This window comes from Pinus tabuliformis, chromosome 2_1 (assembly GCF_031772625.1).
Source record: "Pinus tabuliformis cultivar Carrire ecotype Pingquan chromosome 2_1, CPIR1, whole genome shotgun sequence".
Classification (NCBI taxonomy): Eukaryota; Viridiplantae; Streptophyta; class Pinopsida; order Pinales; family Pinaceae; genus Pinus; species Pinus tabuliformis.
In genome coordinates, this window is record NC_142299.1 from 513,306,372 (window position 1) to 513,334,217 (window position 27,846).

At 38.4% G+C, this 27,846-nt stretch overlaps 1 protein-coding gene across 1 annotated transcript in view; it reads right to left on the bottom strand.

Moving 5' to 3' along the window:
• LOC149201211 (U1 snRNP-associated protein usp106-like) overlaps positions 1-20,429 on the bottom strand; it is a 184,629-nt gene extending 164,200 nt beyond the window's left edge. Inside the window, exon 1 of the mRNA XM_089402885.1 lies at positions 20,044-20,429. Within this exon, the coding sequence (XP_089259011.1) occupies positions 20,044-20,190 (147 nt within the window). The 5' untranslated portion in view covers positions 20,191-20,429. The remainder of the gene's footprint in view (positions 1-20,043) is intronic.
• Between the last annotated feature and the right edge of the window lie 7,417 nt (positions 20,430-27,846).

Below are 27,846 nucleotides of genomic sequence, written 5' to 3' on the forward strand. Positions count from 1 at the left end.
TTTAGAGATGTCATTAAAATTTAAGGCTAAGAACATGGAGGAATTAATTATCTCCAGGCCCATGTAATTTTTCAAAGGGAAATATCTTAATTATGTCATTTAGTGAATCTTTAATTATTTCCTAAGCCTAACTTAGGGAAAGTGAATAATTAATTGACATTAATTGGGAATTGGGATAAGATCGATTTGCCTCTAGAAGCTTGTAGAAAGTTTCTAAGATGATCTAAGCCATAGATTGGATCTAGTGAACTTCTAATCATGGCCATTCATTTTTGAATGAGAGATTATAAAGGGAATTGATGAGCAACATTGGAGATCATTCAAGTGGGTGATTTTCATAAGACATCAAAGGGTTTCAATAGCAATGACTGAGGAGAGATATTTCAGAGCTTATTATTCAACAAATAGATATCCAGATTTTGAGTTCCAAAGGGAGTTTATCAAGGCCAAATTATTTCTATAAAAGGAGGTCGAGTTTGGTAGTGTGGTTTCGCCAGTTTACTAGTGCAAGTTGCTAGATTGTGAAAATTCTAAACTGAAATTCTACTGCAGCAACTAATTTATTTCACTAGATTATTATTCACAATAAATTATTCACAAAATCCCTTCAGCAAATATTAAAACAAATTCTAATGCAGTTATCACACAATTACCTAGAGAAAAATACAAGCATAAGAACCAATCACATCAACACAGTTGTTTTTGGACAATTGTCCCCGGAAAAAACCAATGCAGGAAAACCGATGCAGTGGATGAGGGCTTTATTAATCTTCAACAGCAATTGCTTTTACAAGGAATGATTTTACAGAGAATCTAAAAGAAAACACCTGAGACTTTTCCTTTCAGACTTTCTGACACTTTGGAGACCCTGCTCCCACTCCTGGGTCAACCTGCGTGGCTCTGTGTCAGCCTGCGTGAGGGCTACGTCTCTCCTCTAGACTATGTCTCTCTCTGCGTTGTCTCCCACTGTCTCCGCATCACCTCTTCCTTAGTCACTGCCTCCTGCTGATGCCCTCCTCTTCCTCCACCTTGCAACTCTCCCTCTGAAATCAATCTCCTTCTCTTAAGAATCGATTTTCCTTGAGATATTGAGTATCTGCCAGTGTGTCTCCAAATGATCCTCAAGTCTTCTCTTATAATTTTCCTGTTGATGTATCAACGGTTGAGATTAAGTCCCTAAGCAACGACTAAGATTAAAACAGACTTGATCCTTGTCTCTTAGAAGCTTCTCACCCTTATCTTTGTTAATACCCATTAATATTTTTATTTTCCTAGGTTTAGACTTAGGAACTCATTAAAAATATTAATTATTTTAATAGCTCCTCATCCGGGTGGAATTTCTCCAAACGATTTCTGGGTCTTGGAGATCTCATGTGCCTTAGCCTCTCCACCAATTTTCAAAGCTAGAGAACATCTTATGCTACCCAAAATCAACACTCCCTCGTAGAGAGGAATGTGCTCTAGCAATGCTTCACCATAGAACCATCACATTGATCCTCCGCATCGGTCCTCTGTGTTGATGCTTGGCCTGCTGGTTCACATCCACTGCACTGTTGCTACTTGTACCGCTGCCTATGACACTGCCACTGCTACATCTGCACTACATCTCCCTCTCAAAATGTTGCATCATGCTACCCATAGCACTACCACTACTACCTGATGCACTGCAACTACCAACACTTATCCATTTCTGCTACTGAAATGGATTCTTCACCATCCGCATCTTCTCTCTAAAATAAATGAACTTTGTTCTTCCTAAAGCCTTGGTGAGGATGTCTACCACTTGTTCTCCTGTGGGAGTGTACCTCAACTGTACTGCTCCTCGTTGGACATAGTCTCTGACAAAGTGACACTTGATATCAATGTGCTTCGACCGATCATGAAATACTAGATTCTCAGAGAGCTTGATGCAACTCTGATTATCACACAAGATCCTGGTCGCTTCCATCCTTCTCCTGAACAGATTCACAAGCAATTTCCTAAGTCATATGGCTTCGCACGAAGTTGTGCTAGTTGCCATATATTCTACTTCAACTGAGCTAAGAGCCAAAAATTTATGTTTCCTACTACACCAGGAGGTCATTCCTGATCCCATGTTGAAACAGTACCCAGTTGTACTTTTTCGATCTACTGAACTTCCAGCCCAATCTGCATCAGTGAACCCACTCAAGCTGTTGTCATTGCCTCAGGTGTACAATAGTCCATGCTCGATTGTTCCTTGTATATACATGAGAACATGTTTGGTTTGTTGCCTAGTGCGCCCTTTTGGGTTCCACCATGAACTGATTAAGGGTGTTGACAGCATAACAAATGTTTGGCTTGGTATTGACCAAATAAATTAGGGACCCTATAAGCTGCCTGTACAAGGTGGGATCAACAACTTTATCTTCTGATGCATCAATCTTCTTCGAGTTGGTGATCATTGGAGTAGCCATAGGTCTACAGTCCTGCATCCTGAATCTCTTCAAGATTTATGTAGCATATCTCCCTTTTCCAAGGAAGATCTCACCCTGCTGCCAAACTTCCAACCCCAGGAAATAATGCATCTATCCCAAATCCTCCATGTCGAATTTTGTAGCTAGGTTCTTCTTGCAGTCTTTGATGAGCCTGGATGATCTTGTCAAGAAAAGAACATCCACATATAACACTAGGATTAGAGGCTCATTATCTACGACAAGATAGAAGAGATTAGGGTCTGCGTCACTCTTGACGAACCACACCTACTGCAAGTAGCCATCAATTCGACCGTACCATACTCTAGGTCCCTGTTTAAGCCCATACAAGGCTTTCTTTAATCTGCATACATGAGATTTCCTCTCATGTGTCTCAAAACCCTCTGGTTGTTCAATGTATACTTCCTCTTCTATTACCCTGTTCAAAAATGTCGTCTTGACATCCATCTGATTAATCTCCCACCCATTTGTGTTGCAAGACATATCATGGTTCTAATAGAAGTATACCTGGCTACTAGGGCGAAAGTTTCTTCGTAGTCTATCCCTTCCTTCTGAGCATACCCCTTAGCCACAAACCTGGTTTTGTATTTCTCCACATTGTCGTCTGCAGCATATTTGACCTTGTAGATCCATCTTGAACTTGCCACTGACCTATCTTGAGGCCTAGGTACCACTTCCCAAACATCATTGACCATTATAGAGTTGTATTCCTCCACCATAGCATCTACCCATACTTGATGTTGAACGGCCTCCTGAAAACTAGAAGGTTCCCCAACCTGAGCTACTAAGGCCTGGTATCTATTTGGCTGTCTTCGCTCCCTTTTATTATTCTTGGGTGCACCAATGAAGTCCTCTGCATCCCGTAGAATCTGTCGGAGTTCCCAGCTTGTTCTTCCACTGGTGGTAGGCAAATCTATCAGCTCTTCCTCTACCTGAGATTCCTCTTGTTCTAAAGCTTTGTCTTCAAGAGAATTTTTGGCACTAGTTTCTGTTGGTCAAAGTGGTTGGACCAACGGCTCATCTTTTGACTACTCCTCGAAAGTAGGAGCATTTCTCGGGTTTTCCTAAAAGCTTTGTCCTCCATGAACTTACATCCCGTCGAACTACTACCTTCCTACTTCCTGTAAGATAGACTCTATATGCCTTAACATTCTCGCTATATCCCACAAGATATCCTTTCTTAGTAGTTTGATCTAGTTTCTTTCTCTTTTCTTCGAGTATATGGCAATATGCTAAACTCCCAAATATTCTAAAATGACTGACTTCAGGTGTCTTCCCGATGAAGACTTTTTCCAGAGTGATTTTTCCCAATGCCCTGTGTGGAGTCCTGTTATGGACATAAACTGTCGTGTTGCATACTTCTGCCCACAAGAATTTAAACATATCCTGATCATACAACATTGCCCTAGTTGCTTTCACAATAGTCCTATTTTTCCTTTCTACTACTCCATTCTGCTCTGGATTGTAGGGAGTTGTCCACTCTCTTTTGATGCCTTCCTTAACGCAAAAATCAGTGAAGTCCTTGTCAACATACTCTCCACCATTGTCTTAGTGCAACACTTTTATCTTCTTTCCTGTCAAGTTCTCCACTAGAGCCTTGAACTCTTTGAATCGACCAAAAACCTCATCCTTTGTTTTCAGAAAGTAGATCCAAGTCTTCCTGAAATGGTCATCGATGAAAGTGATGAAGTATTCAGCACCACTAAGAGTTTTTGTGGACATCGATCCACAGAAGTCTGAGTGTTTCAATCCTAGCACACTCTTAGCTCTATTGTTACTTCTGAAAAATGTTGCTTTAGCATACTTGCCCAGAGCACACCCTCTGCATACATCATCTCGTTCGGTACTTAGTTTTAGAACCCCTGATACTATTTTCTTGAGAATTCTCAAAGCCCCATGGTGTAAGTGCCCCATCCTCCTATGCCATAGCTCATGCAAATACTTGTCTCCATTACTGCCTATCAGTGCCATTACTGCCTATCAGTGCCATTGGTGATTCTAGTTGTAACCTGTACAACCTGTTACTTCTAATTCCAATCTGGGCCTTCTTTTTCCAACTCGGGTGTTTGACATATACATTCTCCTTAATGAAGAAAACGTCATAGCCCTTGTTTTGAAGTTGAGATACAAAGAGTAAGTTCATTCCCAATCCTGGCACATGCAGTACATTGGTTGCACGAAGCCACTCTCCTACTTCAGTTTGAAAGACTACAATACCTCTTCTTACAGGGGTACACTTTGCCTTATATCCCATGGTTATCTGAAAATTCATCCTTTCTTCCTGATAATTTGAAAAACATTCACGGATTCCTGTCATATGCCAAGAAGCTCCACTGTCTATATACCAAACCTCAGAGGAGGCAGAGCTTGCTAAGCAAGCGACTTCTTCTTCCAATCTGGAAACTAACATAGAATAATCGTAATTCATGTCCCTTGTGCATTCTTCAGGAAATTTGCGTGAATCCCCTTGAGTGGATGCCTCTTCATCATGCTCTTGACCCATAGTCGATTTTCCTCTTTTGTTGCCGAATCTCTGCTCTAATACCATGTGAAAATTTCTAAACTGAAATTCTACTGCAACAATTGTTTTATTTCACCTACTTATTAAACACAATAAGTTATTTACGAAATCCCTTCAGCAAATATTAAAATAAATTCTAATGTAGTTATCACACAATTACCCAAAGAAAAATACATGCACAAGAACCAACCACATCAACACAATTGTTTTTGGACAATTGTCCCTGGAAAAACCCAATGCAGGAAAAAAGGTGCAGCCATTGCTTTTACAAGGAATGATTTTACAGAGAATCTGAAAGAAAACACCTGAGACTTTCCCTTTGAGACTTTCTGACACTTTGGAGACCCTACTCCCACTCCTGTGTCACCTCTACGTAACTCTGCGTGGCTCTGAGTGGCCCTGCGTCCCTCTGCGTCAACCTGTGTGAGGGCTACGTCTCTCCTCTAGACTGCATCCCTCTCTGCGTTGTCTCCCACTGTCCCTGCATCACCTCTTCCTTAGTCACTGCCTACTGTTGATGCCCTCCTCTTCCTCCACCTTGCAACTCTCCCTCTGAAATCGATCTCCTGCTCTTGAGAATCGATTTTCCTCGAGATACTAAGTATCTGTCAGTGTGTCTCCAAATGATCCTGAAGTCTTCTCTTACACGTTTCCTGTTGATGTATCAACGGCCAAGATTAAGTCTCTAATCAACGACTAAGATTAAAACAGAGTTGATCCTCGTCTCTTAGAAGCTTATCACCCTTGTCTTTATTAATACCCATTAATATTTTTATTTTCCTAAGTTTAGACTTAGGAACCTCATTAAAAATATTAATTATTTTAATAACTCCTCATCCAAGTGGAATTTCTCCAAACGATTTCTGAGTCTTGGAGATCTCATGTGCCTTAGCCTCTTCACCAATTTTCAAGGCTAGAGCACATCCGATGCTACCCAAAATCAACACAGATTGAGTTGTCAGTTGCCAATGCGAATTGTTGCAAGTAGTGCAAGTGGCATGTGCTAGTTGCTAGCGGCAGTATAACTTGCTAGCAATTTCCCAGAGGCAATGTGAATTGTCAAGAAGCACAGTGCAAGTTCACAGTTAGCTAGTGTGATTGCACTGCATAGGTTTAAAACTCGAACTCAAACTCAGAACCGACCGAGGTCAACTCCGACTCGGTATCGACTCGGACTAGTTGATTCCAATGACTCAGTCTTTGTAAAAAGTACATTAAATATTTAATTTTAATGAAAAATCATATTTTTAAAGATTTTCATTCATGTTTCCAAACTCAAAGCATTAGAATAATAGAGAGAAGACAACACTTGATCAAAGCATGCTCATGAATATATCTATTATATCAAAATGGCACCGAGTGCACTATCCAATACATGTAATATATAGAGATCAAAACAAAAACACATAACCAATGTTGCTCCAAAAACCAACTCCTTAATGTTGCTCCAAAGATCGCCCAAGAACCTCCTCAATGTTGCTCGAAAAACCAACTCCAACTGCTCACAAATGTTCACATAAATTCAATGAGATAGTTGTGAGGAAATATGAGGGGGTTGGTTCACCTTTATGGGTGTGGGAGAAAGTTAAAGGGGTTAGGAAATAGTTTAAACAAAAAAAAATGATTTCAAGTCTGCCCAAGCCCGTCTTTTTTCCGGTCGTCGAGACCAACCGGTTTAAGTCTGGCTCAGTTGGTTCGGTTGATCCATTACCAAACTCGTTGAATCAATGACCAGCTTGATCGATTCGGTTGGTCCATTACCAAACTGGCCAAATCGGTGACCAACTCAATCGGTTCAGTAACGAACCGGCCGCTGAACTGGATAATTGACCTAGTCGGTTTGGGCAGGGCTATGGCTCGGTCAACCCAGGTCGATTCTGAGTCAAACCGACCTAGTTTTAAAACTATGGATAGCACGAAGGGAGTGTGAATTGCAAGAAAGGACCGAGTTGATCCATAAAGGGAGACAGTGAAGTTTTCTAGTTCGATTTGTTCAGAGATGGAGATAAAAATATTACCGGAGCTTTGCCAATGTCAGGCAAGCAATTGTAATTTCTCAATAGCAATTTTTGTTGAAGATATTAATGAACGCCCTCAGATCTAAAAACTAGTTTTCCCCGCACTGGGGTTTTCCCAAGGACGTTTTGTCCAAAAATAATGGAGTAAATTGTGTGATTGGTTTCTCATATATTTCCTGTAATTTTATGTGATTGGTGTTGTTCATGTTATCATTCGTTACTTCCTGCAGAAGAAATAATATGCAATGAATACGTAACAGGAAATAATTAACTGGGTTAATAGCACCTTTTGGGTAGCCAGAAATTTCACAAAGATTGATGTTATATGGCTTACATTGCTTTAATAATTATATATCGTAGAAATTGTCGTCTTAAAACCCTTGTCAATTAAAAAATATCCATTGAAAATCAATGTGCTTGAACAAGCACAAAGCAAACACAAGCAATGAACAATGCTTTCCTTCTTCTAAACATGTGATTTAAAGATCCAAGAATCCCTTTTTTTGGTTTTCTATCGCAAACATACTTGTCTTAGAGGATTTATGGTTTATTGGTGAGGATTCCTGAATGCAGTGGAGATATCGTAAAAAGCCCTTGACAAATGTATGGATCTCACTATCAAGTTGCTATTGAAGCATCTAAACATGACAGGTAAGAAGAGAATTGTTTTGAATTTTTAAAACAGGGAAGATCCATTCCAAATGCTATTTATCTTAAATAGGTGATTGCTAATTTTTTTTCTTTGTACAGTTATTTAATGAATAATCAAGCCAAGGAAACCCTGCAAGCATAATAGCATATCCCTCTTGGCCTCCTGGATTGTTTTCTTTTCTCCTTTTTTTGCCATAAAATTCCACAATCTTTGATTTGTTTGAACACATATTAATTTGTTTCATTCATCCTATCGATTTAAACTCATGAAAGACAAGCATTTATAGCTGTCCATGTTTCTTTTAATTAACGGCCAGATATATTTTAATAACAGCAACTATATTAACAAAAAAATTATAATCACTAGTTTGTTCAGTTTGTTGTGTATGCACTGTCATGTGCAAGTAATAGCTTGCTTACACTTTGTTATGCAAAACAAGAGAACGATGGACTCTCATTGTTATTCCTTCTTCATTTAATTTCATTATCGTTCATCAAAAATATCCCTTCTTGTTTCAAGAAAAAAACAAAGGAATGGCAGCCAAGGAATATAGCAAATGACTGAAGAGAGAAAGAAGAATGGAGAGGGAATGTTTGTTGTTAGACATTCACTGCTGAATGAAAGCTCTTCCCTTTCACAAAACTTCTAGAGTTGTGCCTAGCAAGCGGAAGGAATCATTCTCAAGAATCTCTTAAATTCAAGCTTCTCTTGCCAAACTAAAACTGTTAAGAGTGAACAAACCAAAGCATGCTGTGCCATCAGAATCTTAGCCTTTAAGTCTCATTTCGCATGAGCACAAATATTTATATTATTGAGTTTTATTGAAGTTTTGAACATTTATTATTCATAAGAAAAATGCCTGTTTGAATAGTCCAACTAGAGAATTACAAATGTAGCAAGGAAAAACTCTTTGAGAGTCAAGAGCCTTGAAACGCCAAAGAATCCCTTCAAAAGTTGAAGAGTCTCTTTTGGTAGATGAAGGATTCGAGAATTAAAAGGCCATGAGCCATAGGCTTGGCTTATAAATAGGACCTTGCTTCTCAAACAAAGGGCTCTCATTCCTTCATTGTAAGCGATATTGTTAGAGAAGGTTAGGAGTCGAAGTAATACTAGACTACTCCTTATAGATGTGTCTTACTGTCCTGTGATCTTAAGTGGTTGTATCAGATGGGCTATTCTCTTAAGCAATTGCACTAGTCTGATTTCATTCATATTGCTAACTTTGGTCTTGGGAATAGGGAGCTTCATTGTGGTGATGGATTGTTTCTCAATACAATGAATCTCTAATTAAGAATAAACTTTAGTTGTGGACTATTTTCTCATCTATTTTATGTTTATTATCATTGTGTTTCCATCCTAGTTTTGTGACAATGAAAATTCCCTAGGATTTGAACTATTTCACAGTTATTCACTTCATTCAGCACATTAGATAAGAAAGTTTCGTTGAATATCAATTTAACATGCATATGTTGGCCAATACCATAAATCAAAGAGTTCACCTTCAAGGGTAGGATTGCTAAATGGGTGCTTTAGCCCAGTAAGTCTATGTGGTTGACAACAATCTAAAGCCACATCTATACATACCCTTGCTATGTTAGTATCTTTTCCCCCATAATGCTCTTGATCTCAACCCAACCTCCAATCTCCTCTCACCACAACCTGTGATTCCAACAATTTTTACAAGCATGCTAATTTCTCAAATTCATAGTTGTTATAATGCTTTATTTCCTCCTATTTCCTATCCCTCCAAGCATGTTGTGGTTATCTAAACCACCAAACAGTGCATCTAGAACTCTCTTACATTTTCTCATCCTCATTTGGCACCCCCAAATGTAGGTTCCACAACAACTTCCTCACAACTTAAAAATATCCCTAGTTCACTTGGTGTCAACCTCTTCATTGCAATGTTTACCCCTTACCCATTCCTTCACCTTCAACAATCCTTCCCAACTACATCTCCTTTCCCAAGGTAACGGTGGAATGGTATCTTGTGTTTTGCCTTCAAATGACTCTAATACTACATATGATTAACACTTCCTAGGTGCAACCATCTCATCATAGCTCGTCATTGTGCATTGTCTAACTGCCATTTACAATCATCCTCCATTCATTAGAACATGTTCATATGATTTTAAATCTAAATTTAACACCCTCCCAATTCCTTTGTGATGCCAAACTTAACAAGTCCATTTATTATTCATGACTTGTCATCTAACATTTGGTTCTCTTAGTTTTAGAAACACCATTATAATGGGAATGCATTAAACTCTATTATTCCTTCTCTCTGTTCCCAGCCTGTTAAGGTTCTAACCAAATCATCTCTAATCCCCACACTCTCCCCGACCCCTAATCTCACACAACACCTATCTTTTCTTGATATTCATCCTGCAAGATGTCAAATCCTCTTCTCCTATCTTTTCATCCTACAACATTAACCTTTAACTAATAAACTTGTTGACCATAATATCTCAACTATCCTCCTACTTACAAATAAACTTTTCCATCTGACTTCCCTCTCTCCAATTAACCCTAGTAATCCAAGAATTCGAGATACCACTACCAATATAAACAACTCTTTAGACCCTCTTCTATGGTTAACATCTCTAAGTTTGAGATTGACCTTCCTACTTGTTAACACTCAGTTTTGCAATCATATTCAAACCTCATGATCACAAGCAGAAACAAAAATCCAAATTTCATGGAATCCAAACCTCAGACACTGATAAATCACCTATTAAATAACCAAAACATGAGCCATCCATGTAGTCCAAAGATAGCAAACAAATGCATTCCAATGCATGCACCCTGCACCTACAGTCCATCATCCATGATCCTCCACCTGTTGTCTAGAATAGCATGAAATCAGCCCCCTAAAACGTCTGTTAAACTCTAGCATGCACATCTCTCGGACTCAGTTTAGGATGCACTCCAATCATGTGCAAGTAACCTTTTGTCATTTGTTACTAAAAAGGGAAAGAACTACTATTTCACAATTGTTGCATGCCCCAAATATAGATGTCCCCTTTCTGGTTGCACCCTCTTTTCTTGCATGTATACTAAATCTAGATTACACAAATTCATTTCAGCTTACAGCAGTTAGGGAGAATGTTGCAAATGCAAAGCTAGTGAGCACGGCACTGAATAGTTTCCCAACTTCATAAAAACCATTTGTGAAAGGCATTTTTACTTGGGAAAACATTCCTAACTTTGATAGGATTTTGAATGATTGTATCCAAGAGGAGATTCAAATGGAATCGAAGGCAGGGAAAGAGGATGGTGATGAGAACCTAACTTTATTTCGTCAATCAAATAAGGGTAGAGGTAAAGGACCAAACAAGTGTAAGGGAAAGAATGAGGAGTCAACCTCACAAACAGGATAAAAGGACTTGAGTAAAATAAAGTGCTTTGTTTGTCATAAGCACAGTCATTGTGCATCTGGTGTCCTGAGAAGAGCAGCAATAGAAGTAGATAGCAGTTTATACAAAAACTAAATTGAATGATTTTGCTATGAAGTTCGAGAAGGGTTTCTCAATGATATCTTGTCTCTACAAGCACAATTCCAAAAGATGCATGATATGTGCACAGCGGGGCATCTTAACATATGACATCACGGTGACAGTTGTTTTCTAATCTGAAGAAACAAGAGTCAGGAGTACAAGTTGAGCTTGGTGATTATGCCATGTACCCAGTAGCATGAGTTGCTACTGTTCCCCTCCAGCTTGAATTCTTTAGATCTTGACAATGTCTTGTTTCTTCTAGGTCATAGCAAGAATTTATTTTCAATTTCAGTTGTGAAGGATAAGCAGTTCGTAGTGGAGTTCAAGAACTAGCAAGTCCTCATCAAGCCAAAAGATTCTGTATACAGCTTAGGTAATAGAAGTTCGAGAAGATAATTTTGCACAAGTTACAAGGTGAACCTGTTTATATTTGGTGCATAATAGTGATATCTTGTGCAAGTTATGGCACAAAAGGATGGGGTGCTTGCATCATAGGGTATTGCCTATTTTGAGGGAGATAGCCACAAGTCTTTCATAGTTTAGCATTTATCAGCATGGTGTATGCGGAGGGTGCACGCATGGTAATCATGCCAGGGTTGCTTTCTCAAGCAGCAAGCAAAGGTCTAACAAGGAAATGGATGAGAAGCAAAACACTTTCTGGCTCAGATACATCTTACGTAATAGAGGTTGGAGAAGCTACTTTGTACAAGTTGCAGGGTGAACATGTTTGATCTTTGGTGCATAATAGTGACAGCTTGTGTGAGTTGTGGCACAAGAGGATGGGGCACTTGCATCACAGGGCATTGCCCATTTTGAAGGAGATAGTCACAAGTCTTCCATAGTTAAGCATTGAGCAGCATGGTGTATGCAAAGGGTGCACACTTAGCAATCATGCCAGGATTGTTTTCCCAAGCAAGGAGCAAAGGTCTAACGAGATTCTAGACCTAGTGACAAAGGATAAGAAGCAAAAAGCTTCAGAGGTTAAGCTGGGATCACTAGTGATTTCCAAAGCAGGACAACAACCTTCAAGTAGAGAAGGAAAGATAATATCTCCTTGCACTTCTGTTAGGAGACCTTGATGGTTCACTCATACATAGGGGCACAATGGAGTATGGTCTAAGATATCTTGGAGATGGCAAAGTGGCAGTAAATGCAACAGACAGGAAGAGCACCTCGTTTTACTTTAGCTCGGGACCAGTGATGGTATCTTGGCTCAACAGGAAGCAGAATTCTGTGACACTTGGATCAAGAAAAAGCAAAGACCACTTCATAAGAAATAGTGTTTAGACAGGAGTACTGAAGCTATGGCATATTCCTATGAATCAGCAGGTAGCAAATATTCTAACCAAGCCCTTGACAAAAGGAAGTTTGAGACTTTCAGAGACAAACCTAGATTGGTGCAGAATTAGATATTTTCAAAAAGTATTTTTGAAAAGTAATTCTATTTTGGAAAAGTATTCTATTTTGTAATTCACTTTAGTGAAACTCTTATATTTAGTATTTGAGTCTAAAATTATATCTCATGAATGACTTAGACTAGGAGAAATCTTAAAAATAGATTATTTATTAAAAATATAAAGGCAATGCAAGATAGAGGCTTTTAACACATACAACTGAGCAAAAGAGAGAGTGAGAGCAGGAAGCAAAAGAGAGAGTAAGAGGAGGAAGCCAAGGAAGAGACATTCCTAGCAGGCATGCAGTTCAATACAGCAACCCTTACAACCATACAGAAGCCCATATACTCATACAGATGTGTCACCTACGGCTTGAAATTCTAACATTATGCTCACAGGAAGGTGTCTTATTAGGGCTGTTTTATCCACGTTTTCAGCACTAACTACAGAGATTTTTTCCATCAATTTAGTTCGCAGCACTAGGGTTGTTTTATTGGTTGTTTATGTTTTTGCACCAGCATCTTTATTTTCAGCCTTCTATTCGAAGCTAATCCAAAGTTCTCGAATCAGTATCTACAGGGTTGTGAATTGGGCTTTACCATCCTACAAAGGCCAGGCTTCTACTCTAGGGCTTCTTGGGCATCTCCAAGTTTATTCATTCCTCTGTACAATAGAGTGCTCTCCTTCCTTGGATGTTTTAACTTTTCCCACTCCTAAAATCCAGCATTACTTCTAGTTTGTTTTTTTTGGCAGCAAACACTTATAGCGTCATTTATGCAATCGGCTGCCCATTAATGTAACCATTTATTGTATTACTAAATTACAATTAAGGCTAATGCAGCCAACTTTGATATGTTTGCTCAACAACCCTCTTGGGAAGTGCACCCCACTTATGTGGGCTCATAACCCCTCTTGTGAGAATGTCCTACTTTGAATTGTGTATTCATTTGTATATTATCATCTTCAATGATCTTGCTAAGGCAAATGATCATTCTTTAGCCTATGGGAATAATTCTTTGATGTAATAAGTGTTAACCCTACGAGCACACACATCTTATGTCCCCTTTTCATGTTTGGCATATTTTCTCTTGGAATGCTAGGGCTGGTTTATCGTCTTGTGATTGTTAATTTTTTTCTCTTGATGCACATTGTCATTTTATGCCAACACACTAGGCAGGGTTGCCATTTTTCTCTCCTATTGGAGGTTTTTGGGTTGGAACTTGGTTTTGGTTACATTTGATTCCCTCTTTGTTTGTGATCTCAACAATTCTCTCAGCCTAAACATCTCCTCTTCTAGATTGAAGGTCTATTTATATTGATGCCCCTATAATCATTGTAATTGTTCCTCTTCATCTTCCATTATTTCCATCTTCTGATGGTATTCCTTTGTCAAGGACATCCAGTCAACAAACCCTCCTTACCTTGTCAATGGTCATCTTGTCATTCAACACTTTGTTGACAATTCCTTTGTAGATGAACGACCCATGGAGAACCCCTCTATCCACAAAACCCTTGTCAACAAACATCTTGTCAAGGATCACCTTGTCAATGATGTTATTGTTGACAAATCAATTTTTGGTACACCATGTTGTCTGTTGTTAGTGAACCTTATGATCAATGAGGTTGTTAATTGGGACTCTGTTGTTCATGAGTCCACTTGTTGAAATTTAGGTAGCTCAAAAGGTATTCCCTGTTAGATTTCTTTAAACTCAGGAATATAATCTGTGAATTATGTTATGCAAAGAGCTGAAAACTGAACTTTAACTTCAATCTACTGAGTTTACTAACTAGCATGTGGCAGAAAATAAGGAACAAATGAAGACAAACACACCATAAAACTGTACACAACAAATTTAGCCAGGAAACCCCATGTGCGTCTACTTGTGCTCTCTCATCAAGGAAACTTTGGTGGAATATTGGTTGCACATATGAAAAATTGCAAGCAACATGTGCTTACAATCAATTTAACAAATATGGGATAGTATGGAGGAAGATAAAAAAGTTGTTGCAAACATATTCATAAATGCAACATTGTTTCAATCCTAACAGTTTGGATAGGATGTCGTTGTGGAGTTACAACTTGTAAGGTAAAAAAAAGTTAAAACCCTATCGATGAAGAAGAAGAAGAAATTATTTTAATGTCCACAAGGCTAAAGATAGCCTAAGGGACAGATAGCTTCTCCATCCAACTCTTGTATTTGACCCTTTTCATGTGAAGTCTCACAATAAACGCTCCTAGCTTCTCAACAAACCCCTTGCTAAATAAATTATCCCAAGATCAAGTTGCTAGAATATCTGCATAACTTTCTTTTCTTTGAAGGTCTTGCATCCTAAAATGAAATGCTTTTCAGTTTCCACTTTTCCAGAAGAGCAAAAAATACACTCTTTCCTCCCACACTTCTTTTGGCCTTTTCCGGCACCTCGTTTTACAACGGAGTTGATGAGAATTAGTCCTTAGTTGAGCAATAAGAATTTTGGCTATCCAAGAAATATTGGCCCCTATGTAGGCTTTTGTTCATGATTATGAGTGGAATTAAACTCTTCAATATAGTACTTTTTCTTTCTCCCTAGCTCCTTCTCCCAAGTACATTTGTGGAACTTATCCATAACAAAAGCTTTTATCTCTTTTTGTTTATGTACACATGCTTAAGAAAATACCCCACTTACCAAACCATTTGTTATTTTTCCGAATCCAAGTCTTCTTTCTTTTGCACAATATGTCATTAAACACAACCTTAGGCCATCTGTTCAATTTTTTTTTAAATACCTTATGACTCGCACCATAGCAATTGTTTCAATAGGAGCAGCTCTTATTTCACTTAACAAGAAAGCATAAGGAACTGCACTTTTAATTTTGAATTTGTTTGTAATCAAATGCCTATGAATTTTCTCAATTTATTTCCACTGCATGTCGGATGTAATGCTAGCCCACAGTTCACAACCATAGAGAATCATTGGAATCATAACTCTACCCGTACTCCAATCCCATAACTCTACCCGTACTCCAATCCCATAACTCTACCTCTATACACATATTTTGAAAAGTATAAAATGCTTTCCAACCCCCTAAAGTTCTTTTCTTTCTACAGCCATCCCGGCTTCAATTTCCGTTGAAGTCAATTTAGTGGTATGGAAGAAGTTGCCTTCAAAGTAGAACTTATGCTAGTTATGTTTTCTTTTGTTAGAGAAAACCACTATTTTCGTTTTGCTAGTATTAACTTTCATCCCCACCCTTCTACAAAAATGCTCAAGGGAAAGTAAGTGCTCTTGCAAAATAATAGCAGATTCAGCGATTTGAATAAGGTCATCTACGTACAACAAAAGCCTTATAACAAACTCGCCCAAATGGATACTGTTACCCCCTTGCGAATTTAGCCACTCTTTAAACTTATCCGATATATAAACCAAAAAGGGTAGGAGACAATGGACAACCTTGCTTGACCCCGATATTGCTTCTAAAACTATCAGAAATGCCTGCTGAAGTTCTAGTTTTGACGTTCACCTCTTCATACAACCTATTCACAACTGCTCCCAAATGCCTGGGAACCCCAAGTTCCTTCATTCTATGCCAAAAGCTTATCCCTAGGAAACATGTCAAAGGTTTTTCTAAAATCGACAAAGCAACAAAAGGCTTCTTCCTTTTTCTCCAAAACTTTTTCAATGATGTGCCTTAAAGTTATACCATGATAAACTTTAGAATGTTTAAGTCTAAAACCTGCTTGCCCTTTAGCATGTTTATCTCATTCTTATGCGCACTTGCTGATTTTATTTTCTAACATGCTTCCAAATAACTTTGCACACAAGGGGTTTATCATTATGGTCCTATAATTGGAGGGATTATTGACATTCACTCTTGAAAAGAGGTATTGCCAAACTAGTTGTCCAATCTATGGAGAACCCCTATTGTTTGATGTTACTAAAAAAATTGTAATGTGAGGTGCAAGAATTTTTAAGCGCCACTTTAGATACTCTACCTGGAGTTCAACTAAGTCTTTTGCTTTTGCAAGACCCAACTTCTTAATACCCATCTCTACCTCTTGCACCCTGAAGAGTTTTGTATTAGTGTTGGCCAAGGGAGGAGGGTCAAACTTGGGATCCTGCTCATAAAGTTGTCTTGCATAGTCAAACCATTTAGAAGTTGTAATATTGTTTGCAGTTTGCCTCTTTCTCGATTGGAGCTCCTTCCAAAATAATTTGGGGTTATTTTTCCCAAGGAGGATTAGTCCTTCTCTCCTCAAAACCATGAAATTAGCTTTTTTCTTTCTTAATATCTGCTTGTAAGCTTTGAGCTTTATGTTATCCTTGTTTGACTCTTTCCACATTCTCCTTGCCTTTTTGCATTCCTCGCCAAACCAAGCATTTCTTAATTTTTGCTCTTTTGCACTCTACAAGTGTGCTTTGAATTTAATGTGTTAATTTATGAATATGAAGGTCGTGAAATGGGATTTTCTCCTTCTCGAAGAGCCTCTCTATCGCTATTTTGAAGGTATTACAATTTTCTGGAGTCAAAAGAATTATGCCCTTTGGGATATTTTGTTGAACACATTGAGTATTTGACCCTAACTACTTCTTTCCAGTCCAAGAGAAACTTAAATAAATTGGCTTGTGATCTAATTTTAAGTCCCAAAGTTGATCTCCAATCAAAACCTCCTCCAATTTCTCACACAAACTATGCAAGCAAATTATGTAATCTACTACACTTGCTCCATTGTAAGTATTGCAAGTGAAATTACCAGAATTTTCCCATCTAGTCAAACCATTACAAATGACTAAATCGAAGACCCCACATAGAGTAAGCAATTGTTCACCAAAGAGATTGCAGCCCTTGTCCTCTGAAATTCTTTCTCCCTGATGATTACTCTCTTCTGTAAGCTATATAGGGTCACAATCTTCTTTACAACAAAGAATGCTAGCTTGCTCACTTGCAATCCTAGCATTGAAATCACCCACTGTAAGGACTTCACCTAGCTGAGAATATGTCGCAATATCTAATTTTAAGGCTACAAAGGGACCATTGTGGTCAAGCCCTCTACTTTTGTAGATTTTTGAAACTTGCGGCGCAAAAATAGCATGCTGCAATTCTGATGTGATTTCCATTTTCTGATATTTTAAACCAAACGAATTGTTTATTTGAGTCTTCTTTTTCTAGCTGAATGAAACGACCTTCTTTTTCAGTCACCAATACCATGATACCCCCATGTCCTTTACCATTCCCTGCTACCTTGTTCCACACTGCCATCTTCAAATACCCTTCAAACAAAGGTGTCTTGCACCCTTCATGCTCATGTGTTTCTATGAAGCAAATTATGTCTCTATCTTTTGCAATAGGCCCTAACCCAAGTCCTTGTCTCCATGGGTAACCTCTACAATTCCAACAAACTAATCTTAAGGAAACCTCGGTATGACTTGATTGCTTTTTGTTTTGACATGCAAGACTCAGTTGAGACTGTTTGATTCTGTCCCTACTTACTCATACTGACCTTGCTTCCGAATTTCCTACTAAAGAGTTCCTTGCCTCTTCTTTATTATCATCTTGTTGCCCTGTTTTGGAAGGAGGTCCAAATCACGCTATCACAGCTTTACCTTTATAAATCCATGCTCTCTTGCCCTCATCTCTTGCTGTCCTAACCTTTGACATTTCCTCCCTCCTTTCCTCTTGTTGTCTTATAGTTAAATCTTCTTCTAGAAAAAAGTGAGAACCCCTCAAGAGTTGCTTCTTGCTTAGAATGATATATTTATCACGCAAGCTAGGCATGATGACTTTTATGGGCCTGGCTCTCTCACTGTTAAACTTACCTACCCTCCATGCTTGGCATATTTGTCCTTGCCATAGCAGCTTGTCTTTCAAGAAGTCCCTTGTAAGGTCAAGAGTACATTCATTTTTCCCATAGTCTTTCACCCCTTTAATAATTATGTTTGTTGCTCTATCTTTCCTTTCCTTGCTTTCTTTATCTTGCATGTTGCCAACCTAAATGTTTGTTTCTCCTTCATTATTAGCAGAATTGCTAATAACTTGAGCCCAAGTTTTGGAAACTTTTGTGGAACCTCCTTTGCTTTCTTCTCTTCGTGGTTGTCTATTTGGGCAACCGCTTTCCCTTTATCCTGGGATGGTTTCACATTCACCACCTATGTACTCTCCACTACAAACTTCTTCATGTTTTGCACATCTGCCTTCATGTGTTGCCATTTTGTCTTCCCTATCAAGAGAGCTTCCTGTAGCAATGCCACTTGCTCCTTCAAAGCTTTATTGCTTTCCACTAAAGCCTGGTTTTCAGTTGTTATTACATTAATTCTATGATCTCTTTTCTACTCTTTAGCTTCTAAAACCTCCAACCTCTTTTTTGTACTTAACAATTCTTTCACATAAAAACTAGATGACCAGGTGTGGATGTGGGACTATAGAAGGCAGAATCATCAATGACTTTACCTCTAGGCCTGTTGTTACCACATGCTTGCAAAGGGGTGTTGTTTGAATATTGCTTATTGCGAAGGGCCTGAGTACTTTCCCTTTGGAGCCCATTTCTGATGGTGAATAGTTCGAGATTACCCCACTGAACTCAAAGAAAACAGTAATACAGATTGATCGAGGAGCTCCACTTGGAACACTTCGAACGCTGAAACTTGGAACGCTTCTCAATTTGGTCCGATGATGAGTCAACTATTGTTCTTAGAAACAAAGTTGGTTATGAAAAATGCTACGACATACAGTGGACATGTTCCCAAGTTGATAATGCTCTTAATTCCCTTAGAAAGGGATCCTTCCACCCCTGGTATTGGTTCCTTTGGAACATCCAGTGAGTGTGAAACAGTTCCACGAAAAACTAAAAAGTTATCATTGTCTAGAATAAAGTACCTAGAGAAAAATAAACAGAAAAACAAAAGAGGAAAATACATAGGTGTGTGAGTATGTGAAAACATAAACAAAAAAGCAAAATACATATGTGTGTGAGTATGTGAAAACATATATTGTTTTAGCATGCTTTCAGTGAATATATCTTGACATATTTCTTATTAAATTTGAAGTTTTAAAAAAGTTGTATCTTCGTTAAAAATATATACAAATAACCAAATTCACCTAAATCTCCTTGCTGAACGTAAAGAAAGATTTTATCCTTTTTTTCAGAGACAATTTTTTCCAGTGTCACAGAATTTGAAGAGGAAGACATACCAGGCGACTTACGTCAAAAATTAATCCTATAATCAGTATCAATTCTAAATTAAAGATGTCATGTTACAATAGTCTAAACCACACTCAACAATCTACGTAAAGTATGTCAGGCATTACTTAACATCAGACGAAACTCTGAGCATTTTAAACAAATTTATTTCGACTGGGCGTTAGCATAAAGCTTAACATTTCTCTGTCTAGAGGCACCATTGAAATGAAGTTGATAGATTGGCCATAATTCCGTGGCTTTACATCCACTTGAAACTATGATGTACTGTATATAAGCTAAATTAAAGAGAGAGAAAATTGAGAGAAAAAACAATGGAGGAGGGTTTCTCACAGTTAATTGAAAGAGGTCGTGAGGGCAAAGTCCGGCTAAATAGAGACGGCAAACATCCCGATCATAATAGTTGCGTTTGATTTCTGTTACGTCCCCGTTGCGATTGGTTCCCATTAAAGCATCTAATTGCTTGCGAAGCGAATCCATTTTTTTTCTATTTAATCCTTCCTTCTATATTACACAGCGGCTATGAGAACTTGTCACTCGATCAATACCAATAGGCAGAAAATCAGCTTCGTCTGAGCTTTAAACGCGAATCCGCGACATATACATCTACATTCGCATTCGCATTCAGGGTCGCGATTCGAACCCTTCAGATGTGTGTTTTTGTGCAGAGCGAATGAAACAATTTTCATCCACAATTTCTTATAGTTGGCAGTTATAAATAGAAAACTAAAATAACATGTCGTTTTAACCAAGGAAAGTAAAATGGGAAACTGCGGTCGGACTTGTATTAATGGTTCGACTTGGGTTCAAAAACTCGTGTTGAGTGGGTGGAGTGCAAGGTTTTAGTTCAAGGATTGTTGTACGGAATCTATTATTCCAATAAAAAAGGGGGATAACCTAATTTTGTATTTTAGTTCGGTGGATTAATTTGACTAATCACGTGTTTTGTATTTTAGTTCGGTGGATTAATTTCACTAATCACGTGTTTTGAGTTTTATGTAGGATTATGTTTGGGTTAATTTTCTAAATAAGTGTATTTATTTGAAAGAAAGAAAGAACAAATATTAACGTTTATGAGGCTAAAGATAGTTTATTGGACAGATTGCTTCTTTATTTGCTTGATGTATTTGGCTATTTTTCTGTTAAGCCTCACAATAAATGTTCTCAGCGTCTCGACAAACCCCTCGCTAAATAGATTATCTCAAGAGCTAGTTGTCAGCGTATCTGCATAAGTTTCTCTATTGTCTTTGAAGGTCTCACGTTCTAAAATGAAATGTTTTTATGTTTCCACTTTTCCGGAAGAACAAAAATTGCATAATCTTTCCTCCCACACTTATTTCGGCATTTTCCAACGCCCTGTGTCACAACGGAGTTGATGAGAATTAGTCTTTAATTGAGCAATAAGAATTTTGGCTCTCCAAAGGATATTGGTCTCTATGTATGCTTTTGGTTGATGACTATCAATGGGATTAAACACTTCAATATAGTACTTTTTCTTTCTTCCTAGCTCCTTATCCCAAGTACGCTTGTGAAACTTATCCATAACAAAAGCTTTTATCTCTTTGTTGTTTATGGGACGCTTGTTCAAGCAAATACCCCATTTACTAAACCATTTGTTATTTTGTTGCATCTAAGTCTTTTTCCTGTTGCACAATATGTCATTAAAGACAACTTTAGGCCATCTTCCCTCTCCCATTTGCTCAAATTTTTTTAGATACCTTATGACTAACACCATAGCAATTGCTTCAATATTTATATTAATATAAATTTTTTGTAATTTTTTCTAAAAAATAAATTTATATTTTCACTATAAGATAGTATTGAGTTTCACTAATTTTATTTGTATTTTCAATGTATGATAGTATTGAATTCCACTCATTTTAATAATGTATTTAGATTTTATTTTGTAGTTTTTAATTTTTGGGAAAAGCTAAGATTATCATGTTATCATCTCATTACTCATTATGATTATTTAAAGGAGTTTATTATTAACTTGGTAGTAGTTAAAATTACGATGATTTCAACTTAACATACATGACATTTAATTTATAATGTGACAAATTGATTTAGTAAACTTCAAAAACCACGAATAAAACATGCATATTATATATATTAATGTGGCAATATTAGATGATAAATCTACTCTGAATTTTCATTAATTGACTAATATGTATGACAAGAGTGTGAATAAGATAGAGCCTTAAAAAAACAATGTTTAATCAGGTTGTAAACACCTTTATAATATGTTGAGTCTTTAATGGTTTCATGATGAAAAAAACATGGGTCTCTTTTTTTTTTCACTTATAAACATGTCTCTAAAAGATTTCATTGACAATAAGGATAGTGTTATGTTTTTGACCTACGAGAAATTTATAATACTAGAAATACGAAGAAATATAGCCTAGAACATAGAATTATAACATGAAATGAGAAAAACTGCAAAATATTTTATTATTCAGAAACAGATTCAATGTTCACTTACCTCTTCGAGGGGACAACTTCCAATAGAGCAGAGCTCAATGACAATAAGACTCGATGACCTTTCCCTTACTAACTAAGACTATTTATAGCTAAATGACATCCAAAACCCTAACTACTAGTGGTTCCTTGCATAACATGGGTTAACCACTTTATTTATTAACTATGGTTTATTTACAACTAATTATGGTCCTTTTCTCTAATATAGGTCAACCACTTACAATTATTAATGCGGGCTTTATTGACTCTCTAATAAGTATGACCCTAACTTGGCCCATTGGGCTTATTACATAAATAAAGGGGTTAGGGTTGGACCCTAACATGCCCTCCCCCATCAAAAGCAGTCTTGTCCTCAAGGATGAAGATGCGGAAATTGTTGAAGAATAGTGGTTGGTTCCTAGGTCGCATTTTCTAGAGAGGTGTCTTTCCACTTGATGAGGATTTCCTTGATCATGCATCCGCGGAGATGTCTTTCACGAGTATAGAGGGCATGTTCTAGTCGGAGCCAAAGTGAGCCTTCCTCATCCAGTTTGGGTAGACTTGTTTGAACTCTACAATTGTTCCCCACCATTTTCTTGAGGCATGATACATGGAAGACCGGATGGATTTTTGAAGTAGGCAACAAGGCCAGTTTGTAGGCAACTACTCCTATGCGCTGAAGTATCTAATAAGGCCCATAGAATTTTGGTGCTAGTTTTTGGCAGCCCTTTTCTTTAAGAGATGTTTGCTTATATGGTTGGAGTCGCAAGAATACCTGATCCCCTTCTTGAAATGTGCGCTCGAAATGATGCTGGTCTGCATGTTGCTTCATTCGGTTTTGAGCTTGATGTAGATTATCTTTGAGATGAGTCATCATGGTAGCACGTTTCTGTAGGAGTTGATCAATTGCTTGTATTTTAGAACATCCAGGGATATAAGAAATGAAATAAGTGAAGGTGGGAGTTGGCCATACACTGCCTCATATGGAGTCATCTTGGTGGCTTCATGATAGTTAGTATTATACCACCATTTAGCTAAAGGCAGCCATTGTACCCATTGATGTTGCTTTTCTGAAGTGAAGCACCTCAGATATGTCTCCAAACATTTGTTGGCTGCTTTTGTTTGACCGTTGGTTTTGGGATGATATGCAGTACTTAGTTGGAGTTGCATGCCTTGTAGCTTGAAAATTTCCTACCAAAATTTGATGGCAAAAGGGGGGCCGCAATAATTCACAACGGAGGTCGGCATGCCATGCAGTCTAAAGATCTAGTCCAAGAAAACTTAGGCCACCAAAGTGGGGGTAAATGGGTGTTGTAGAGCACAAAAATGAGCATATTTTAAAAAGTTTGTCCACGACCACCATGATGACTGATTTGTTGCCTGACTTTGGTAGACTAGTGATGAAATCCATGGAAACATCCATCCAAACAGAGGTAGGGAGTGGCAATGGTTGTAAGGTTCCCGGTAACTTGATTATTTCCCCTTTGTTGCGTTGTCACACATCACATTCAGCTACAAAAGTAAGAATGTCATTTTTCATGCCAGTCCAAAAGAAAGAATGACATGCGCGAGCATAAGTCTTCTAAAAGCCTGAATGTCCTGTAATTGGAGATGAGTGCAGCTCATCCAAGATGTGGGTTTTGAGGGTGGAGGTCGATGATATAACTACTTGATCCTTGTAGCAAAGAATCTCATCCTTCCAAGAGTAGTTTGTTGAGGAGTGAGGATCTTCTCTTAACTTATTAATGAGTTGGGAAAGAGAGGGGTGGGAGAATCATTCCTTGCGGACCTCTTCAATCCAATCTAGTATGGGTAGAGAGATTGATAGCAGGGTTCTCTCATCCTCAAATTGGCGTGATAAAGCATCATCCACTACATTGTCACGCCCTTTCTTGTAAATTACCTCAAAATCATATCATAGCATTTTGGTAAGCCATTTATTTTGTTGTGGCGACGATAAACTCTGATCCAGGAAATATTTTACGATTTAATAGTTTTTGCGGATTTGGAAATGTTGTCCTAGCAAGTATGGTCACCAGGTGTCTACTGCATGTAAGATCGCCGTCATTTCTTTCTTATAAGTAGATTGACCTAGATGTTTGTCATTGAGTTGTTGGCTGGTGAAAGCCAATGGTCTACCTTCCTACATTAATACAGTGCCAATATTGGTACTGGAAGCATCACATTCAATCACAAAAGATTTGGTGAAGTCTGGTAGGGCAAATACGGGAGTGGAGCACATGGCCTGTTTGAGAGCCAAGAAGGCCTACTGAGCTGCATCAGTTTAGAGAAATGATTTTTTCTTTAAAAAATTTGTGAGGGGTCTAGCAATGCAACCATAATTGCAGACTAATTTGCGATAGCAGCCAGTGAGGCCCAAGAATCCCCTCAAACTCTTCAAAGTTTTTGGTTGAGGCCAATCTTGCATTTCCTGAATCTTTTTCGAATCAAACCTCACTCCTTCACAACGCACAATGTGTCCTAAATATTCTACTTCTTCCACGCCAAAAGATAACTTGGATAATTTAACAGATAATTTGTGATCTCGGAGCAGTTGCAATATCTGGTCTACACACTAAAGATGTTTGTCCCAGGTTATACTATAGATGAGAATGTCATCGAAGAAGACCAGGACAAATCTGCGGAGATATGGTTTCAACAAGTGGTTCATGAGGCTTTGAAAAGTAGAGGGAGCATTATAGAGACCAAATGGCATGACCATGAATTCATAATGTCCTTCATGAGTTCGAAAGGCAGCCTTGGGAATGTCTATTTCCTTCATGCGTATTTGGTGATAGCCCGAGCGAAGATCTAGCTTGGTAAAGAATTGATAACCATGCAATTCATCAAGCAGATCATGAACAACCAGAAAATGAAATTTGTCCTTGACAGTGAGCTTGTCAAGGGCCCGAAAGTTTGGACACATGTGCCATTCTCTATCATTTTTAGAACCATGACCACTAGAGATGAATAAGGGCTGATGATGGGACAGATAACACCCGCTTCGAGGAATTCCTTGATGATTTTTTCAATTTCATTTTTTGGGCAAAAGGCTATCTATATGGGCGTGCATTGTGCGGTTGGGCACCCAGGACCAAAGGGATGTTATGATCATGTTCACCCCTAAAGGATGGAATCTCTTTAGGTTTGTCAAGACCTGATGGTGGTGATCTAATACCTGTTGCATATCATGATGAATATGAAGAGTAGTGGATTCAATGGCCTGAATGGCATTAAATTGGGCGACTACTCCATGATGGCCCTTTTTTAAAAGTTTCTCCATTTGATGTGAGCTGATGATAGTAGGAGCACTTGCCTGGAGTCCCCTTAATGTATGAATGTGGTCGATCTGCTTAAAGCTCATATATAACTCATGGAAATCCATTGTGATAGGGCCTAGTGTGCGAAGCCATTCAACACCCTTTTCAATAGAAACCATTTACGCCTTTAGGTGGTAGCCACCCATTTCAAGCAAACATGTAGGTCTTTAGGTGGTAGTCTCCCATCTAAAGCTTAATATTTTCACAATGGCATTCACATTTCATGGTCCCCCCATTAGTGATAAGGACTTGGAAATTAGATGTCGCCCACACAAAGCAATGATTAGCTTTTGCGACTCTCTTATGGACAAATTTATGAGTGTTGCCACTATCAATCAATACCACTATTGGTCAATGTTTAATAAAGCATTAAATTTTGAGAGTCTGAAGTGAAGAAATGTCAGCCAAGGCATGTAGTGATATAACCGACTCATCTGGCGTAGCTGTGAGATCATTGTCGATTTGGGTTTCCCCTGCTTCTTCCTTGGGCACCTCAAGGGATGGATCTTCATCTGCTGATTTGTTATCAGTAGCATCAATTTGAAAGAATTTGGTTCCTTTCATTTATGTCCAGGGGAGTAATTGTCATCACAGTAGTAGCACAGTCCTTGTTTTCGTCTTTCGGCCATTTCTGTTGGTGACACCTTTTAAAACTTAAGTGTTTGGGTGGGGTCCTGAGCCTAGGTGGGACGTGCCTTGGTGGTGAAATTTAGATGATTAGATTGGGCATTTAAGGCAATTTCCACATCTAAGGCTGACATGCGTCCAGCCAAGTAACTGGGTGGTGCATCTAGATATGGGTTTGGATGGCTTCTTTTAGGCCACTAATGAAACATTCCAAGTAGAAGTAATCTCCTAGACCGTCAATTCTAATGGCCAATTGCTCAAAGGCTACAATGTAGTCCTTTAATGTACATGTTTTTCAGAGCTTTGTGAGACAACCCAAAAATTAGATTCCCATTCAAAGCGATCACATATGGATTTTCAGAACATGTTCCAAGTTGCTCTCCCTGGATAACAGTTCTGATGCCACATCCACCACTACCATCTCTCTTGATCACAAAGGAGTGTCGGGTGCTACATATCGTAATATACGCATGGGTCCAATAATAGTACTCGACCCAATCTTTAAGGGCGCTAACTAAGGAGGATCAACCGTACCCTTAGTCATACTACTCGATTGCCCTATTGTACGTGCGAGTAATCTCCCCGAGTGTTGTACTTAGTGTATTGTAACAGCAAGAAAACCGAAGGATTCTCTAGGGTTAGGTTTTAGGTGAGCCTAAAGGGCTTCCAATATACCCAAGGGTACAAGGAAGTGTAGTCCATGTGTGGTTCTGTCTAATGCGCTACTACTCGAAGGGGTACCCACAGGGGTTATAAGGGAGTCCAATGAGCGTCACCACCTCTTATAGTTCCTGAGTGCATGCCTCCCCAAATCCGCAAGTTTATGCACTTAACGACAGATCCCGTGGTTTAAAGACATCGGAACACGTCTCTAGCCTAAAAAAAAAAGAAAAACTGCAAAAATTGGAGGTACAACTGGCCGTGAAAAGTGTTATGATACCACTTGTTATGCTCTTGACCTGCGAGAAATCCAGAATACCAGAAATATGATGAAATATAGCCCAAACACATAGAATTATCACATGAAATGAGAAAAACTACAAAGTATTTTATTATTCAGAAACAGATCAATGTTCACTTGCCTCTTCGAGGGGGCAACCTCCAACAGAGCAAAGCTCAACTACAATAAGACTCGATGATCTTTCTCTTACTAATTAAGACTATTTATAGCTAAATGACATCCAAGACCATAACTACTAGTGGTCCCTTGCATAACATGGGTTAACCACTTTATTTATTAAATATGACCCGTTTACAACTAAATGTGGTCCTTTTTCTCTAATGCGGGTCAACCACTTATAATTATTAATGTTGCCTTTATTGACTCTCTAACTAAAGGCCATCTAAAGCTTAATATTTTCACAGCGGCCTTCACATTTCATGGTCCCCCCATTAGCAATAAGGACTTGGAAATTAGATACCACCCACTCAAAGCAATGATCAGCTTTTGCGACTCTCTTATGGACAAAGTTATGAGTGTTTCCACTATCAACCAATACCACTATTGGTCGATGTTTAATAAAACCTCATATTTTGAGAGTCTGAGGTGAAGAAATGCCAGCCAAGGCATGTAGTGATATAACCAGCTCATCTGGCGTAGCTGTGAGATCATTGTCGGTTTGGGTTTCCCCTACTTCTTCCTCGGGCACCTCAAGGGATGGAGCTTCATCTGTTGAGTTGTTATCAGTAACATCAATTTGAAAGAATTTTGGTTCCTTTCATTTATGTCCAG